We start from the raw sequence: 19,206 nt of genomic DNA, 5'->3' as shown, positions 1-19,206 counted from the left end.
CCTCTGCCTCTGCTCTTTGCCCCATTAAAAAAAACAAAAACAAAAACAAAGAGAACATGATCCAGTTTTGTTCTGCCTATAAGAGATGGACTTTAGATCCAAATATACACAAACTAAAAGTGAAAAGGTGAGAAAAGATATTCTATATAAACAGGAATCTAAAGAGATTGAAGTGGCCATACTTACATCAGACAAAATAGGTATATCAAACAAAATAGACTTTAAGACAAAAACTGCCACAAGAGACAAAGAAGAATATTGTACCTTGTTTTCAGTTACGGATAGAACAACCAAGTAGAGGATCCATAAGAAAAGAATAGTCTTGAACAATACTGTAAACCAACTGGGCTTTACAGAAATATGTATACCACCCCATCCAATAACAGCAGAATACATATTCTTCTCTAGCAAACATGGAACAATATGCCAGATAGACTACATGTTAGGTAACAACGAAAGTTCTAACAAATTTTAGAAGATTTAAATTATATAAAATATTTTCTCTGATCAAAATGGAATGAAATTGGAAATAACTAGAAAAACATGAAAATCTAAAATTATGTGGAACTTAAATAACATATTCTTTAACAACCAGTGGGTCAAAGAAGAAATTACAAAGGAATTTAGAAAATATCTGGAGACAAATGAAAACAAAACACAACATATCAAAACTTAGAGGATACAGTGAAAGCAGTACTAAGAGGGAAGTTCATAGTGATAAATAACCTGCATTTTAAAAATCTCAGGATAGTCACATGACTTTATTTTATCTCATTTTAATTTTGTGAAGAAAAAAAAAAACAAAAAACAAAAAAACCTCAAATTAACGACCTGACTTTATACATTAAGGAACTAGAAAAAGAAAACTAAAAAACTAGAAAGTTAGCAGAAAGAAGGAAATAGTAAAGATTGGAGCAGAGATAAATGACACAGAAAATAGAAAAATAATAGAAAACAACACAACCTAGACTTGGTTTTTTTGAGAAGATCAACAACACTGACAAATCCTTAGCTAGACAAACTCATAGGAAAAAAAGACTCAAATATCTGAAGTTAACAGTGAGAGAGGAGACATTACAACTGATATTGCAAAAATAAAAAATATAAGGAACTACAGTGAACAGTTATTTGCCAACAATTGGAAAATTTAGAAGAAATAGATGTATTTCTAGAAACGTCCAACCTACTAAGACTGAATCATGAAGAAGCAAAAAACTCTGAAAAAACCTATAGTGAGGAGCCAGTAATTAAAGAATTAAGGCACTAATCAAATACTTTTCAACAGCAACAACAACAAAAAAGCACAGAACCAGATGAATTTACTGGTGAGTTCTACCAAGCATTTAGAGAAGAATTGACACCAATTCTTTTTTCAAACTCTTCCAAAGAATTAAAGAGGAGACAAGACTCCCAGTCATTCTGTGAGGCAGGAGTGACCCAGGTACTGAAACCAGACAAAAACATAACAGGAAAAGAAAACCATAGACCAAAAGATACCTGGGTGGCTCAATCAGTTAAGCGGCTGCCTTCGGCTCAAGTCATGATCCCAGGGACCTGGGATCCTGCAATGGGCTCCTTGCTCAGCAGGGACCCTGCTTCTCTCTCTCTGCCTGCTGCTCCCCCTACTTGTGCTTTCTCTCTGTCTCTAACAAGTAAATAAATAAAATCTTTAAGAAAAAAAAACACTATAGACCAATATTCCTCATGAATATTGACTAATATTAAAGGCCTGAACAAAATATTAGGCAAAATGAATTCAACAACACATTGAAATGATCTTGCATAATGACCAAGTGGAATTTACACTTGGAATGCAAGGATGGTTCAACATACAAAAATCAATTGATGTTATATGCCAAATGGAAAGTGAGCGAAAAAAGACATGATCATCTCAATCAACTCAGAAAAATCACGTGACAAAATTCAACAGCAATGAAATGGTAAAACACTTAACAAACTAAGAAGGAAACTACCTCAATGTAGTAAAAGCCATATATGAAAACCCACAGTTAACATCATACTCAGTGGGAAAAAACTGAGAAGTTTTCCTCCAAGATCAAGAACAAAGCAGGCATGCCCAATTTCACCACTACTGTTAACCATAGTACTGAAAATCCTAACCAGAGCCATCAGACAAGAAAAAGAAAGGCATACAAATTGAAAAAGGAATTAAAATTTCCTGTTCACACATGACATGTTCTTATATGTAGAAAACTCTAAAGATTCCATTAAAAAGCTGTTAGGACTAATAAAAGAATTTAACAAAGTTGCAGAATACAAAATCTACACTCAAAACGCAGTTGTGTTTCTATATACTAACAATGACTGATCTAAAATAAATTTAGAAAATAATCCCATTTACTACAGCACCAAAAAATGATAAAATACTTAGTAATAAACTTCACCAAGGAAGTGAAAGACTTGTATACCAAAAACTATAAAACATTGCTAAAGGAAATCAAAGAAGGTATAAAGAATAAAGGGAAAGATTTCTCTTGTTTATGGATCTCAGAACTTAATATTGTTTAAATGTATATACTACCCAAAGTGATCTACAGGTCCAATGCAATCTCTATCAAAATCCCAATAACATTTTTTTGCATAAAAAAATTCCTAAAATTTGTATGGAATCTCAAAAGATGATGAATGGCCAATACGATCTTGAGAAAGAAGGAAGCCTCACACTTCCTGATTTCAAAACATACTACAAAGGAACAGTAATTCAGATGGTGTGGTTCTGGCATAAAGATAGGCCAATGGAACAAATAGCCTGGGAATAAACCTTTATGTATATAGCCAAATGATTTTTGACAAGAGTGCCAAGACTATACAATGGGGAAAATGCAGTCTGTCTTCAACAAATGGTTTTAAGAAAACTGGATACCTGTATGCAAAAGAATAAAGTTGGACCCTTACCTTAAAACCACAAGCAAACTCAAAATGGATTAAACTCAAAATGGATTAAAGACCTAAATATATGATCTAAAACTCTTAAACTTCTAGATGAAAACTTAGGGGGAAAGCTTCAGGACATTGGATTTAGCAGTGATTTCTTGGCTATGAACCCAAAGGACAGGCCACAAAATAAAAAATGGACAAATGAGACTTAAAAACTATTGGTGCCTCATAAGAAATAATCAGCAGAGTAAAATGGCATCCTATGGAATGGGAGCAAATAATTATGAATTATATATCTGATGGGGGTTAATATGCAGAATATATAAGGAAAATGTACAACTCAAGCAACAGTAACAACAAACAAATAATCTGATGAAAAAGCAGGCAAAAGATTTGAATAGACATTTCTCCAAAGAATATATACAACTGGCCAATAAGCATAAGAGGAGATGCTCAAACAGCACTAATCATTAGGGAAATCCAAATTACTCATTCTCATTCATCAGGATGGCCATTATCAAAAGAACAGGTAATACATATTCATGAGGATGTGGAGCATTTGGAACTTTTGTACAGTATTGGTAGGCATGGCATGGTACAACCATTATGGAAAATATGGATGTTCTTCAGAAAGTAAAAAATAGATTTACCAGCAATCCCACTTCCGGATATACATCTCAAAGAACTCAGAGCAGGATCTCAAAGAGATGTGCACATACCTGTGTTCATTGTAGCATTATTTGCAAGAGATAAGAGGTGGAAGTAACCCAGATAAATGTCCATCAACATGGATTAACGGAAATGTATATACATACAGTGGAATATTAGGCAGTCTTTAAAAGGAAGGAAGTGCTGTCACATGATAAAACATAGGTGAATCTTAACATTTTGCTAAGCAAAATGAGCCAGTCCAAAAGGGACAAGTACTATATGATATGTCCATTCAGATGAAATAGATAAAGTAGTCAGAATTACAGAAACAGAAAGTAGAAAGGTAGTTGACAAGGGCCAGAGCAGAGAGGAGGAGAAATTAGTGTTTAATGGGTATGGAATTCCAGTGTTACAGCACGAAAAAGTTCTAGAGATCTTTTGCACAACAGTGTTATAACACTGCTGTTACTGAGAAACGGTCAAGACAGTAAACTTAATGTTTTTTATCATAATAATAAAAAAAAAGAATAGGGAAGACCTCTATATGGTAATATGTGATTGTCAAGATATATTATTTAAAAAACACTTGAGGGATGCCAGGGTGGCTGAGTCAGTTGAGTATCTGACTCCTGGTCTCAGCTCGTGTCTTGATCTTGGGGTCCTGAGTTCAAGTCCTGCTTTGGGCTTCACACTAGGCATGGAGCCTACTTAGAAAAGAAAAGGAAAAAAAAAAAGCAACGCCTTGATAATGCACCACATGCTACCTTTTATAGAAGCAGGAGAAGAGATACATATATAACATGCATGTTTTCTTATAAATTTCCAAAAGAAGCTCTAAAAGAATGAACCAAAAGCAAGTATGTTTACCTCTTGGCAAAGGGAAGGGATTAGAAGTGAGACTTCAAATATATACATATATATATGTATACATATATATATATTTTTAAATATAATATAAATATAAATATAATATAAATATAAAATATAACTATTTGGCTTTAGAATCATTGACATTTTTAGCCTTTAAAAAAAAATAAAAGTAGGGTGGGGGATGGGTGAAAGAGGTAAAGGGGATTAAGAGTACACTTATCACCAGCACTGAATAATACATGGAATTTTTGAATCACCATATTGTATACTTGAAACTACTATAACACAGTATATTAATTAACTGGAATTAAAATACTTTTTTAAATACAATTAAAAGTGGGGACAGCTGGGTGGCTCAGTTTAAGCAGCTGCCTTTGGCTCAGGTCATGATCTCAGGGTCCTGGGATTGAGCCCCACTGAGCAGGAAGCCAGCTTCTCCCTCTCCCTCTGGCTGCTGCTTGCCCTGCTTGTGTGCGCGCTCTCTCTCTCTCTCTCTCTCTGACAGATAAATAAAAATCGTTTTAAAAAATACAATAAAAAGTAAACATAAATCTTTAAAGGTGGAAATCATATTGTTTTTTCAACTCTGAGTCACTTATTCATTCTTACTTCCTTTTTTTTCCACTTCTTTTCACTTGGCTGCCAAAAGGAAAAAACAAAAAACAAAAAACAAAAAACATAGTCCCTCTTGGTTCTTCAGTTTTAATATTAATTGTTAAGTTGTGTGTAATTAATTTCAAACTCTCTTCCCACTAGCTATAGCCAGCACTTAAGTTACTCTGTTCTCTTGCTTAATTAATCCTTGGAAAACATGATCTCTCCCTGTATCTCAGCAACTAAGTATTTTCATGTAGTTAGCATCCAGTGTTAATGTAGCAATTAGAAATCTACCTTGAGATACTCAGTAAAAGGTCTGTTCTCAGAGTGGTATTTTAAAAGCTTGATTTGTATAAACAATTTAATAAGGGTCCTTTTGCCTTTGTTTTGTATTTCCCATGTTTGGTTTACTTCTCACAAACAGTGACTTGGAAGTTATCATTGAAGATGGGCCCATAATGGTAACTAGGTGTAGGAATTTGCTTCTGTTCAAGTTTTGACAATACCAATCAGCTCTCAGATGTTGGAAAACATTTACATTTTTATTACTGCTCCTCTTTTCCTGAGCTTTTAAATTTCTTTTTGTGGTCCAGGCTTCCTATTCACCCTGAGGGTCAGCTTTTCCTAAAAGTCAGACCTCTCCTGTAGGCAGAGGTGCTTTGTGAGAGCTAGCAAAGCCATGTTGATGACTTCATTGGAGGAAATACTGCAGTGTGGCTAAGAGCATTTGCTGTGGAGCCCAAATGCCTGGGTTCAAGTTCTGGTTTCACCAGTTAGCTCTATGGTGCCTTAGCCTCTCTATGCCTCAATTTTTCAGCTTTAGAGTGGGGTTAACAGTAATGCTAACCTCATAATTTGTTATGTATGGATTAAGTGGGTTAAAATATATAAAGTCTAACACAAATTGGCAAAAAATTGGGAAGCATTGTGTGTTAATTGCTTGCCTCCCTTCTGTCCCAAAAGGAATGCTTTTGGAAAGCAGGCACCATTCACTTAAAAGTTTTCTCACATGCCCCTTTTTCTTCCCCCATAGTTAACTGCCTCATTCATTCATTATCAAGTGAGGGAAAAGAGGCAGAGAGAAAGGAGGGAAAGAATAAAAGAAATATAAAAGAATAAAAAAAATATAGTATGTTGGTGACTGCTTCCATCATTTAAGAGGTCAGATGAGTTGCTGCATATTAACAATGCCCATTGCCACTTGTCTCTGCCCTCCTTCCTGGATACCAGGTTCTTCACAGGAACACACACATCTAGAGGCAAAGCTCTGTTACTGTAGGGTGAGGAAATGTTATGGTTTCAATACCGCACGGATTGAATCAGTTACAGGTATACCATTTTTTAACTTTCACCAGACAGACAGTTTAGCCCAGATTCCTAATAACCTTGTTGAACCTAGAGATTAACAGCACTTTGGTTCCAGTCCTCTTGCATTTTTCTTGCTGACCTCAAGTCCTTTTTGTTCTGAGTTGAAATTTGTGATCACTGAACCTATGTAAATGATAATTAATTTGATTTTGATAGTGGTGATAAATATTTCCTGCCGTCTTATCTGGTTTTTCTAAACAAGATTCTGTGTCTTCACTTCTAAACTGTTTGCAAAATGCAGATTTCCTTAAAGAACTTTATCTCCTGCTTTTGTCTATCCTCCAGCTGCTGCTTTCAAATGGGTTACTGAAGTAGTGGGGAGGTTCTTCCAGGTCTCATTATCTTTTCAATACAAATGTCACCATATGTAATACAAATAATGTGAATTTATTCCTGCCCCATCTTCTGAAAACTGTGTATTTTGTGGAGCTTTTTGCCCTTTTCCTTCATTGATCCCATTGTCTCTTTCCAGTTCCCTGCCTCTTGACAGGATATCAGTGTGAATTTGCATTCATTTTTTTTATCTACATCCTTGTTCTTTATGGATATATAATAAATGATTTAATAATTTTTTTCTTATATAGCTGGTCTGATTTTAGTTTCTATTCATGGGAATAAAGAAAGGAGCTTTTATTAAGATAATAAATTGCAAATCAAGAATTGGGAACAATGATTGCTCCTGCCTGGGTTTAATTCTTTCTCATCTGTACTTGAATAGAGGATAAGATACTTTTGCTTCTTTTTATTAGAAATTCTTTTGGGAGGAGCATGTGGGTGGCTCAGTCAGTTAAGCATCTGCCTCTGGCTCAGGTCATGATCCCAGTGTCCTGGAATCAAGCCTTGCATCTGGCTCCTGACTTGGCAGGAGCCTGCTTCTTCCCTCTCCCTTTGCCTGCTGCTCCCCCTGCTCTGCTCTCTCTGTCTCTTGCTATCTCACACTCTCTCTCTCTGTCAAATAAATAAATCTTCAACAAAAAATTCTTTGGGGGAGTAACTAAATTGAGGGGACCCCTGTTTTTCTATTTAGCTATTACTTTGAAGGGTTGAAAGTCACATCAAACAAGGGCTATTTTATAATCTTAAAATCTTCTAGAGTGTTTGAAATTCTTAAATAGATTATATATTCAGCAGACATGTGCCAAGTGCTTATATATTCCAAGTACTGTGCTGGGCACTGGGACTAAAAAGAACATGACACGATCTCTGACTCTAGAGGACTTAATCATGATAAGACTCTGTAGTGGAGTCCAGAGAAGTTTAGCATTGGAATCAGCACATCCAACTCTGCCTCTTCCTAGTATGTAACAAAGAGCAAGTTGACTTGATCTCCCTGAGATGGTTTTCTCTTATGCAAAATGAGGGAGCTGGCCTAAATATCTCAAAATCTTGCCTATATCTGACATTCTGTCATTTCAGAATGGAATGTTTTTCTTAAGGTTACTTAAGTCTGATATGAGGATCAAATAAGAAAAAAATTATGAAAGCACTTTCAACACTATTAAGTGTTGTCTAAACAAAGGCATTACTAATTACTTACTAATATGACATTACTTACTAATGCTTTTGGTCCAAAGACAAGATTTATTAGGTGTTATAACTAAGTTCCAGAAGTTTGAGGAAAGGGTGACCTTTTCATGACTTTGGCTCTGAGTTAGGGGTATTTTAGGGTATCCAGTTATCACCATTATTGACTAAAGTAGGTACTGTGTGCACTGATTTTAAACCGTAGGTTTTGAAACCTAGCATAATTATAAGGTAAACCACAGTTCCTGTGGTATGGAGTTATCTCTTCTGTATTACCCCACTTGGGGCTTGATCTCACAACTCTGAGATTATGACCTGAGCCAAAATCAAGAGTCAGAGGCTTAACCGAATGAACCACCCAGGCACCCCTGCATTATGATTCTTGAAATTCTGTGTTAATAGGTAATTGTTCATCACTATGAAATAATCCTATTTATGCAAATATGATTGCTTATTTACAGCTTGCCCTAGGACTACTGTGTCTAAATGTAAAGTATATTTCAACTTTGGGTCAGTTTTCTTTGGCTTTTTGTCCACTAAACATTTTCAAGTGTATGACATATACCAGACCTTCAAAGTTTATGGGTTCTTTAAAAAGTACACCTATCTTTTTCTAGGTTCATAGATTGTAAGAACCCTTGATAATATGCAGAAGGACTGGGCCCATAAGCCAATTCAAAAAGTTGAATCAATGATTATGTTTTAATTATTATTATAGATATTTATTCTCAGATCTAAGTAATAGTTTCAGCTCTGAAATTTTTTATTGCCTAGCATTACGATTATCACTAGTCTGTTCTTCAGAAGTTTTCATAATGTATCCCCTTTTCTTTTGTTTGGCTTGTTTATCATTACTGCTAGATAATTTACAGTTGAAATGGTGAGACTCTTTCACTAAACCTGCTTCTCAAGTGAAATTTGAATATATTTTCATTTGCAAAGTTACTGGCAATAAAGAGTAATAACTATTGCTTATTTAATCTGTTAGCATTTAAGCCTACATTAAGTTTATGTTTATGACTATATGATTATACATTTAATTTACCTTCAGCTTTTGAAGAATTAAACCATTACCCTGTTTTACTGGTAAACTCGTATACCAAATGACTCATGCCTTTTATATATGCTAGGAAAATAGTGTTTCAATGTTAAAGTTAGAATTGAGTTAGTCAACCAGAAGTGAACCTCTAATTGTTTCCAAATGCTTCCTTTTTGGGTTTGGATGCAGCTCTGAGTGTTAGCTAAGTCAGGAATTTGCTAAGCTTGTCTTTTCCCCCATATCCTTTCATTATGGGTAGATAGATGCATGCTAAAATCTGTTTTATGATTTCCCATTACGATAGTTAATCAGAAAAATATGGACACAAACTCCTGAGCTAAACACAATTTTAAAAGGCAAAAATAAAATTTCTGCAGGTTCTCTTTTACATTTTATGATCTTTGAAATTGTTATAGAAATTGACCTTCGTTCTAAATTGCTATATCACCATGTGACTTAGCAAGCACCTTTCTTTTTCCACCACAGTTTCATGACCTACTACAGATACAGCTGAAATCCTTAAATAATTTCAGAATTACTGTTGGACAAAATTAGTGTGGCACATCAGTGTGCTTTGGTGAAATGCTGTTTAAACATTTTATTAAAATTCCACTGAAGCTGGCAATCATTTTGAATTTTATAATAACAGCAAAATCAGTAAATACCTCATTGACACTTACCTAAAAAATATGGTGTTATTATTAATTCCTTATATCAATTATGATTATTTTATTTAGTTATTTTAAAATTAATTTTATTAAAATGTTCATTTGCATTTTTTTTTTTTTTTTTTGAGAGAGAGAGAGCACATGTGCTTGCTCACACTAGGGGTGGGGGTAGGGGTGGAGGGAAAGAATCTTAAGCAGACTCCCTGTACTTGCTGAGCGTGGAGCCATAGACGAACTTGATCTCACCACCTTGAGATCCTGACCTGAGCGAAAATCAAGAGTCAGAGGCTTAACCGACTAAGCCTATCAGGATTATGCATTATAGTTCTTGAACTGAATGTTAAAATGAGTGATCTCTAAATTCCCTGTTACTTTTAATAGTTTGTTATCTGTGATCATGGAAATTCTTCATCACTTCTACAATCTTCAAACTAAGGGCCACATGTGAAAACAAATTTTATGGAAAAAGGGAAAATATTAGGGTTTTTCTTTCTTTCTTTCTTTTTAACTGATGTGGTAGTTAGGAGCAGCTGGCTTTGAGGGGCAAATACATGAAATATAGACATAAAAATTTGAACAAAGATTTGGATAAATTTGTAGATGGTTCTGGGTGACTTTTTTTTTTGTTGTTTTTTTTCTGGGTGACTTATTAAAGACTGTATTAGAGGGGTGCCTGGGTGGCTCAGGTCATGGTCTCAGGGTCCTGGGATCGAGTCCCGCATGGGACTCTCTGCTTAGCAGGGAGCCTACTTCTCCCTCTCCCTCTGCCTGCCTCTCTGCCTACTTGTGATCTCTCTCTCTCTCTCTGCCAAATAAATAAATCTTTAAAAAGATAGAGAGAGAGAGAGTATTAGAGGAATGTCCTTAAGTTTTGAAGGCCAATCTTTTCAAGGATTATTATAGCTTGGACTCAGTCGTCTCTTTATTGTGTTTTAAATCACACATAAATTCGAAAAATAAGACTATATGCCTAAGGTATTCTAAAACATCAAGTATTTTAAAGTTGTTTGCAAAAAGATGTTTCACACCTGTTGCTTAATAGTATCATTGTTCATATTGTATGACTTCTGCTATAGTAGAGTTGGGTTCTTTTCCAGTTTTCCCAACTCTTCTTTATTTTTAAAAGTAGATTTAAAAGTAAGTTTACAACATAGTAATAAAGAAAACTGTTGCCAGAAGTTCATGGGAAATGAAAATGGGTATAGGCATCATGTCTAGTTGTTTTGCATTCATATGTGCCTTCTTCCAAATGGTAGGCCCTGAATAAGTGTGTGTTGCCTGATTTCCAGTCACCTGTCTATAGGCTTTTTCAAAACTTGTGAATCCTTTTGAAGTAGCTGTTGTATATTATTTATTTTTTTATTTTCAGTGCCTAGCACATGCTCAGCAAATGGTAGGTATATAATAAATTTTTGTTGACTTTAACTTTTCAAAATTGAAGTTAGATTCAAAAGACTCGGTCTTATAATTCTGGCTCTCTTCACTAGCTGTGTCCTTAGGCAAGTTCCTTTGGGGTTCTAGACCTTCATTTGCAACTCAAGAGTTGGATTCCATCTGGTTCTAGAAAATCTGATGCCAAGCAGAGTATACAGTAGTACTTAATAATTGCTTATTCTTAGCAGTTGCTTAATAAAAATTCATTTGCAGGATTACCTAATTAATGATGGAGTAAATCAATTTGCCAAGTATATCTCAAGTATCTCAAGTGGTTTCTATTCGAGTGCATTTTGCACCTCAGATATCTTTAGGCATTATTAGCAGTTCCTTGGGATAAAGATTGAAGAAAAAATGCTCAAAAGAGCGAAATTTTTCTATGTGCCTCCTGGAGGAGGCATTTAAAAAAAACTTTTTTTATTCTCAAACTTTTTTCTTGTTCTAGGAGGACCATTTTGGTGCCTTACGTTCTGAATAGTAGTAAGGAAAGTGGGAAAACATAAAAATTATAAGGTATATAAAAATACTCCTTACTTTTTCCCTAAAAATGAAGGAGGAAGGAAAGAAAAATGTCATAATGGTTGAATTGTACCTTATCAGTCTACCATCTTGTTTTTCTTTGCCTTTTTTTATAAACCCAGGGCATCCTCACCTGTATAATAACAGCACAGTAGGTAGAAACAGACACTGCTCTTCAGGTTAGTTGAAGGAATAACCAATATTCTTTTACCGTCAAAATTCTTAACTCCCTTTCAGTTGCTCTCCCTCTAACATTACCATAGGTATTAGATTTTTTTTTTTTTTAATAGGAGCACAGAGAGGACATTTCATACAGTTTGGAAAACAGTTTGGGATCAGGAAATAACCCTAGAAGGGGTGACACTTGAGATTTTAAAGAAGGAATAGAAGCCAGACTACAGGGCAGTTTAGAGACATTCTAGGCAGAGGTAACTGTATGAGCAAAGCATGAAAGGAGGAACAGCCAAAAGTAAAGTCCAGGTATGTTTATTTAGAGGGCTGAAAATGTGAAGCAAGGATTGATAGACGGTGAAGCTAGGTGGGGCAGATCCAAAAATAAACCATGTTAAAGAGCTTACATTTAATCCCCAAGTCATGGAGGAGCTTTCAAGGTATTTTTTTAATGGGGAAGGAACAGGATCAGATAACTGATTTTAGATAAATTAGTCTAATAGTAAGAATGGTTGTATTAGTTATCTAAGGATGCATAACAAATTATACAAAAACCTGGTAGCTAAAATAACAGGCATTATCTTATAGTCTACTTTGCTTCAGGAACCTGGTCATATTCAGTGGGGCTCTCTGGCTCAGGTTCATTTACAAGGTGGCAGTAAAGGTGTCGGCCAGGGCTACAGTTATTCCAAGGTTCATTTGGGGTAGAATCTATTTCTAAGCTCACTGAAGTGGTTGTTGAAAGTATTCAATTCGTTCTATACTATTGGACTGAGGGTCTCAGTTCCTCTCCAGAGGCATCCCTCAGTGCCCTGTCACGTGGGCCTCTCCATAGAACAGCTCACAGCATGACAGCCATGAGTGAAGAAGTGAGAGAGCAAGAGAGCAGGGGAACAAGACGGAAGGCAGAGTCTTTTAATCTAATTTTAGAAGTCCCATCTTGTCACTTCTGCTGTACATTATTCATTAGCAGCAAGTCACTAGGTCCAGCCCACACTTAAGAGAAGAGTAGGGGATTACACAAGAACATGAATACTAGGGAGACATGGACTATTGGGATCCGTCTTCGAAGCCGACTATCACAGTGGACTTGAAATAAGACTAGAGATAAAAATGACCCACTTAGTGCTTGCTTCGGCAGCACATATACTAAAAAATGGCCCACTGTTATAATAATCCAAGTGAAGATATGGAGATTATTGTAGACATGTGTAATAGAATGAAGGGGAAGGCATGGAGTCAGGAAATATGTAGGGTGTTAAATCATGAGAATTTGGTGATTTAGAGCATGGGGGTTTTAAGGGAGAAGAAGGAATTAAGGGTGGTATCTAATTATTTTAGCTCTTAATCTGACTAAAGAATATTTTCGCTTGAATATGACTTAACCTCCTCTCTACATTGATAATTTCATTTTCACTGTTGCCATCCCCTCCATACATTTTGCCTTTTGGGCTTGTCCTTGATGTTACTTTACTATTTCTTTACTATGTCCAATTAGACACTGGTTATTTCTCTCAGTATCTGTTTAATTTTCCTAGTTGTCTCTGTTCCTGTCTTACTCTCATTATCCAGGTACTTCTCACTGTGCACATAAAGTGTGGGAATGGACTTGTCATTGCTTCCCTGTGGCTATTTCCTATCTTTAATCTAGATTCTAAAACATCTAATATTTATAAATCTGTCATTGATTTAACCAACAGGTTTTTACTCTGGGCCCACTTTATGACTGGCATTTTACTAGGCATCCTTGGGAATATAATTGTGAACAAGACAAGCATTGTCTCTGTTCTCATTGTCTTTGTTCTTTTAATGTCTTCTCTTCCTTTCCACCTGTCAGAAATATCACTAATTTGGGGCATACCTGGCTGCCTCAGTTAGAGGAGCATGTGACTCTTGATCTTGGGGTCCTGAGTTCAAGCCCCATGTTGGGTGTGTGTTTGCTTAAATAAAAATAAAACTTAAAAAAGAAATATCGCTTATTTTTAAGGTACGTCTCAACTTCTGCCTTTCTTGAAATGTATATATGTTCCTTTTATCTCTATCTCCTACAGCTATAATTAGGAGGGTTTTTACTTCGGGAAGTTTGAGATTCTCCACATTTGAAAGAGAGCACTGGTTTAAGCTATTAAGTGTAATGAAGCTGTCTGACCTCTTTCTTAGTCTGCTTCAAGCAGTAGAGCAGGGCATTGCCACCCTGATTCAGTGGAATCGTGTGGAGAGCTGTTTAAAAACAGATGCCTTGGCCTTCCCTCAGATATTTTATGTCAGAAATGAAAACAAATAAGACTGTACTAAGGTGAACCCAATGTCTAGATAAGAGAACTATTGCACTGTCACCCTTATAATTATGCTGTTACTTGTTTCTGTACACTTAATCATCCAAATAGCTTAAAATAGTAATTTCCAAATACTGGTGGAGGACTAGCTACTTCAGTACAGATGGATGTTTGGGCCCCATCACTAAAGGTGTTGATACACTAGATCTGTGGTTATATCCAGGCTTCTGTATTTTTTGAATAATGAAAGAAGACTGATACATAATTGGGCTGTAAAAATATTGGATGAATGGACTAATGTACCATATTTTTTTGTATATTCCTTTACAATATATATTTTGTATATATCCTGTTCAGATACATACATGTAAATATTTGATAAACATGAAGGACCGTCAGCCATGATGTGCCTTATAGATTACTTTGGAAGCTTCTGGCCAATTGAAATTGTATTTTATTTTTTTGTTTTTTTTTTTTTTGAAATTGTATTTTAAATAGTAGTTGAATGACTGCTGTGTTCAGATTTTTAGATGCTCCAATACTATTCAGTAGTATAGTTTAGTGTTTCATACATTGGTGTATTTTGGTCTAGCTTTTTTATTTTATTTGAGATTTTATTTATTTATTTGACAGAGAGAGACACAGCAAGAGAGGGAACACAAGCAGAGGGAGTGGGAGGGGTAGAAGCAGCCTTCCCGCTCGCTGAGCAGGGAGCCTGATGCTGGGCCTGATCCCAGGACCCTGGGATCATGACCTGAGCAGAAGGCAGATGCTTAATGACTGAGCCACCCAGGCACCCCTAACTCTTTTATTTTAGATAATAACTTACTCATCATACGAAAAATTTAGAGCGACTAGATTCTTTTTCCTCGTATTATTCTGATAAATCTTGTTATGTTCTAGTATAGAAGCATTATATGACTACTTTCTTGCAGAATGGGACTATCAGAATGTGGCTTTAATAAATTTTTTTTACTTTTGTTTAGTGTTATTCCTCTTTTAAGAGAGTCTGTTGGAATATTAATGCAGAGAACTCCTCCAGTGTTGGAAAATACTCTGCCTCAGTGCTATCAGAGGGTAAGTTTCAAAGCTTCCAAACCATTAGATTTTATGTTGTTTTCAAGCTGTTAGAGTTTTTAACTTTTACAAATATGGGTAGCATATGTGTATAATTTAGTGTTTCTTCCAAGATTGAATGCTAACCATGAATGCCATTTGTACAAACCAGAATAAAATCATTGGAAAATATTGAACTTCACTAAAGAAAATGTGGCAGAGATTGTTCTCATTTAGAATTTGAGCAGTTCTTCTAAAATACGGATATGAATAGCAGATAATGTAAGCATTTATTCAACATATTTTTTGAGCTCCTACTTTGTGCCAGGTATTCTAATAAGGTACTAAGTATATAAGGGTAAGCAAGACAGAGAGTGTCTGTGTTCAAAGAGGTTGCGGTTTAGTGGGGAAAAACAGGCACTAAACAATAAATTGGTAAATAAGACAATGTCCATGATAGTTACTATAAGAGAAATAAACAAAGTGATGTGGTAGGGATGATCACGTTAGATTGACTAAGGAAGTTATATTCAAGGAAATTGAAACCCTGATGACGAGAAGGAGCCAGCCTTGTGAAAATCCTGGAAAAGAGTGTTTCAGGCCACGGAACACTTTATGCTAATGCGGGAGTTCTACGGCTGGAACTAATTTAGAGTTGTGAAGACCAGAAGAAAAGGCCACTGTGGCAAAAGCATAATCAATAAAGGGATGAGTGGCTGGAAAGGCTGGAGAGAATGGTAGGGCCCAGATCATACAGAGATTTGGGTCTTTTTAGAGGTTTAGTTTTAATTTTAATCCAGGGGGAAGTATGACAAAGTTTTTAGGTGGGAAGAGTGTCATAAAACTTATGTTTTTAAAAGATTATTCTGCTTGCTATTTGGAGAACAAATTCCAGAGAGAATGATAGCAAAGAAAACCAGTTATGAGTTCTTGTCATCTAAGTGGGGAGAAATGGTGGTTAGGACTACCAAGGGAACAGTGAAGATGGAGGTAAGGATGCATTTGGGATATATTTTTGGAGATGGATTATGTTAGTGAAGGGGAGAAAAAGTGCTGACTCTCAACTAGGTAGATGCTGGTACCATTTGTTAAGATTCAGGCTGTGTTGATGCAGGTTTGAAGATGGAAGCTCCCTCCAGATCAAGAGTTCTATTCTGGATACATTAAAATTGAAATGCCTTCTATACTCTTAGGGGAAATGTCAGTGAAGTAGTTGAATATGCAAATCTGATGTTTTAGGGAAAGATTGGGACTAGGGAGAGTTTTGAGTCATCGATATATGAATAATATTTAAAATATTGGGGTTATGTGAGATTTCCTTGGGAGAATTCAGCTCTTTTTAGCTTTACTTTTAGCTCCAGGTTTACAGCACAGGTGGTGGAAAGCCAGGAAAGGGAGTGGTTAGGAAGGGAGCTGGAAGACCAGAGGAGGTGGTCTCTCAGAACTGAAGAAGGAAGCAGTGATGCACTTTCTGTGGGGCAAGCAAGGTAGGAAGAGAAGTGATCATTGATCAGCATCAAGAACAGCACTAATACCTGGATGAGACCAGTTTCAGAGGCGTTTGGAAAGGAGACCTTGATTTGAGTCGATTAGGAGAAAATGAGTTGGGGAAGTAGAGATAGTAGCTACAGACAACTCTTTTAGGAAGTATGGCTGTTAAAGGGAGCAAAGAAATGAGTTGACAGCCTGAGTACGGATATAGTATCAGGGCAGGGGCTGTTTGTTTGTTTTTAAAATAGGATATGCTGGAATAGTGCTGTCCCATGGAACTTTCCCCAGTAATGGAAATATTATATAATCTGCAATGCCCAGTATGGAAATCACAAGCAAAATGTGGCTACATACACCAGGTGTATGGGTAGCACAATTGATTTTTAATGTAGTTTCATTCTCCAGTATTTAAATAGCCACGAGTGTCTGGTGATTTCCGTATTACACAGTGCAGTTCTGAGCATGTTTGTTGATAGGAACGGGCCATCCTAGAGAAAGAAATCAATGATATGGTAGTGAAGGTGGCCACTGCAGGAATGAAGTTCTTGAGAAGATGAAAAGTATTGAACCGCGGGCACCTGTGTGGCTCAGAGCCCTGCATTCCCTCTTTGCCCCTCCCTCCCCCCTTCCCTCCCTGCCTGCTCACGTGCGCTCTCTCTCTTTCTCTCTCTCTCTAAAGAAGAAAAAAATGGTAGAACCAGAAGCGCTATGGAGGAATTCAGTGTAAGGAGAGCCAGGGCTACCGTATCCCTAGAGGGGAGGCAGAAAGTGCTGACATAGATGAGGGTCAACTGGTGGATTTGGTGGTACAAGATAAGGGATTTTTATGTACTTCTATTTTTATCATTTATAAGGCAGTGTCATCAAACAGGTTGGAATGCCAGAGGAGGGGCGCCTGCGTGGCTCAGTTGGTTAAGTGTCCACCTTCAGCCCAGGGCGTGATCCCAGGGTCCCGGGATTAAACCATATGTTAGGCTCTCAGCTTAGTGGGGAGCTTGCCTCTCCCTCTCCCTCTGCCTCTTCCCCTGCTTGTGCTCTCTCAGTCAAATAAATAAAATCTTAAAAAAAAAAAAAAAAAGGTGGGGTGTGCCTGGGTGGCTCAGTCTTAAGTGTCTGCCTTTGGCTCAGGTCATGATCCTAGGGTCCTGTGATCAAGCCCTGCATAGGACTCCTTGCTTAGCAAGAAGCCTGTTTTTCCTTCTTCCTCTCCCTCTGCCTGCTGCTCTGCCTGCTTGTGTTCTGCCAAATAAAGGAAAGGAAATGAAGGGAAAAGGAAAGGGGGAGGGAAAGAGAGAAAGAAAGAGGAAGAAGGAAAAAGAAGGTATAAAAGGGGTTTTTTTAGATAGGGAAAATGAAATGTTACTCATTTGACATTTGTGGTTATCATTTTAAGGTAGGGTAGGCATCACAACTGTGGAAGAGAAAGGGTCAGTTTATTGAATAATGCCTACTATAAGCTGATCCCTGTACTAACTGTTTTACATATATGGTTTCTGGTCTTCACCGTATTTATATAGGCTAAGTTTTATCTTCCTTTCCATAGATAAAATCGAGGTTCAGAGAGTTTAAGTAACTTATCCAAGGTCACAAATGCTAGTGGCTTATCCAGAATTCTAGTTCATATCTGTCTGATTCCCAAGCTCATGCCCTTTCTATTATACCACACTGTCCAGGTAGGAAAAGTATCTGTGACTACGCTTTCCCCGTATTATTTAACTTGAGCAGAGTTGAAGCCAGTTTGTATAGGAGCATTCCTCAGTCTTAGCTACAAGAGTACTTGCACTCTTAGAGGTAGAGGAGATCTATTCAGTCGGTTGTTTTATTCACACTAGACCATCCCGTGAGGATGCCGTTCAGAAACATGTAGAGTGATATCAGGTTCAAGCCACTGTGTCATCAGAGTCCTGAAAGAGGAAGAAAAAGTCCACCTTGACCACTTTTCCCAGTAAAAGCAGTTTTTAAAAAGGCCATTGTTAGTATTTTCTCAAATTTCCTACCAACTGTTTTGGAGTTTATAGAAAATAATGCCTACATTGATCAAATTCTGAAAAAAAATGAACATTTTTGATAGCTCTAAGGTCAACTTGTTCTTAATTAACATCCCAAATAGGTTACTTAAAAATCAGAGAATCTCAGAATTGAAAAAGATCTTGTCTTTTTGGTAATAGGCATCCTAACAGGTGTGAGGTGGTATTTCATTGTGGTTTTTGATTTGCATTTCCCTGATGATTAGTGAGTTGAGCATGTTTAACTCTTGGCCATCTGTATGTCTTCTCTGGAAAATGTCTTTTTCCATCTTCTGTCCATTTTTTAATCAGATTGTTTTTTTGCTATTGAGTTATATGAGTTATTTTTATATTTTGGATATTAACCTCTACCTTTTCAATTTTTTTTTTTTTACCTCTTCAATTTTTAATGGCCCTTTCCCATTTTCTGTTTTTCTTATATTATGGCATTTTCTTTTTTTTTTAATTATAGCATTTTCTATATTTCCAGAAACTTATCCATTTTGTCTAGATTTTCAAAATTGTGTGTTGTGTGTGTGTGTGTGTGTGTATGTTATACACATATACTGTCTCCTTAAAATTACTCTTCTTAAAAGTACTCTAAGGAGTGAGTTTCTAAGTCTTTATACACACACAAT

The 19,206-nt window shown here is 36.3% G+C and overlaps 1 protein-coding gene across 2 annotated transcripts in view; it reads left to right on the top strand.

Moving 5' to 3' along the window:
• Positions 1-19,206, top strand: part of SLC30A7 (solute carrier family 30 member 7) — an 84,894-nt gene that overhangs the window by 50,929 nt on the left and 14,759 nt on the right. For both annotated transcript variants that reach the window (XM_080800312.1, XM_080800311.1), the window contains exon 9: positions 15,002-15,092. In XM_080800312.1, coding sequence (XP_080656438.1) covers positions 15,002-15,092 — 91 coding nt within the window. The remainder of the gene's footprint in view (positions 1-15,001; positions 15,093-19,206) is intronic.

Source organism: Martes martes (genome assembly GCF_963455335.1).
Source record: "Martes martes genome assembly, chromosome: 4".
Lineage (NCBI taxonomy): Eukaryota > Metazoa > Chordata > Mammalia > Carnivora > Mustelidae > Martes > Martes martes.
This window is presented reverse-complemented; position numbering and strand designations above follow the sequence as displayed.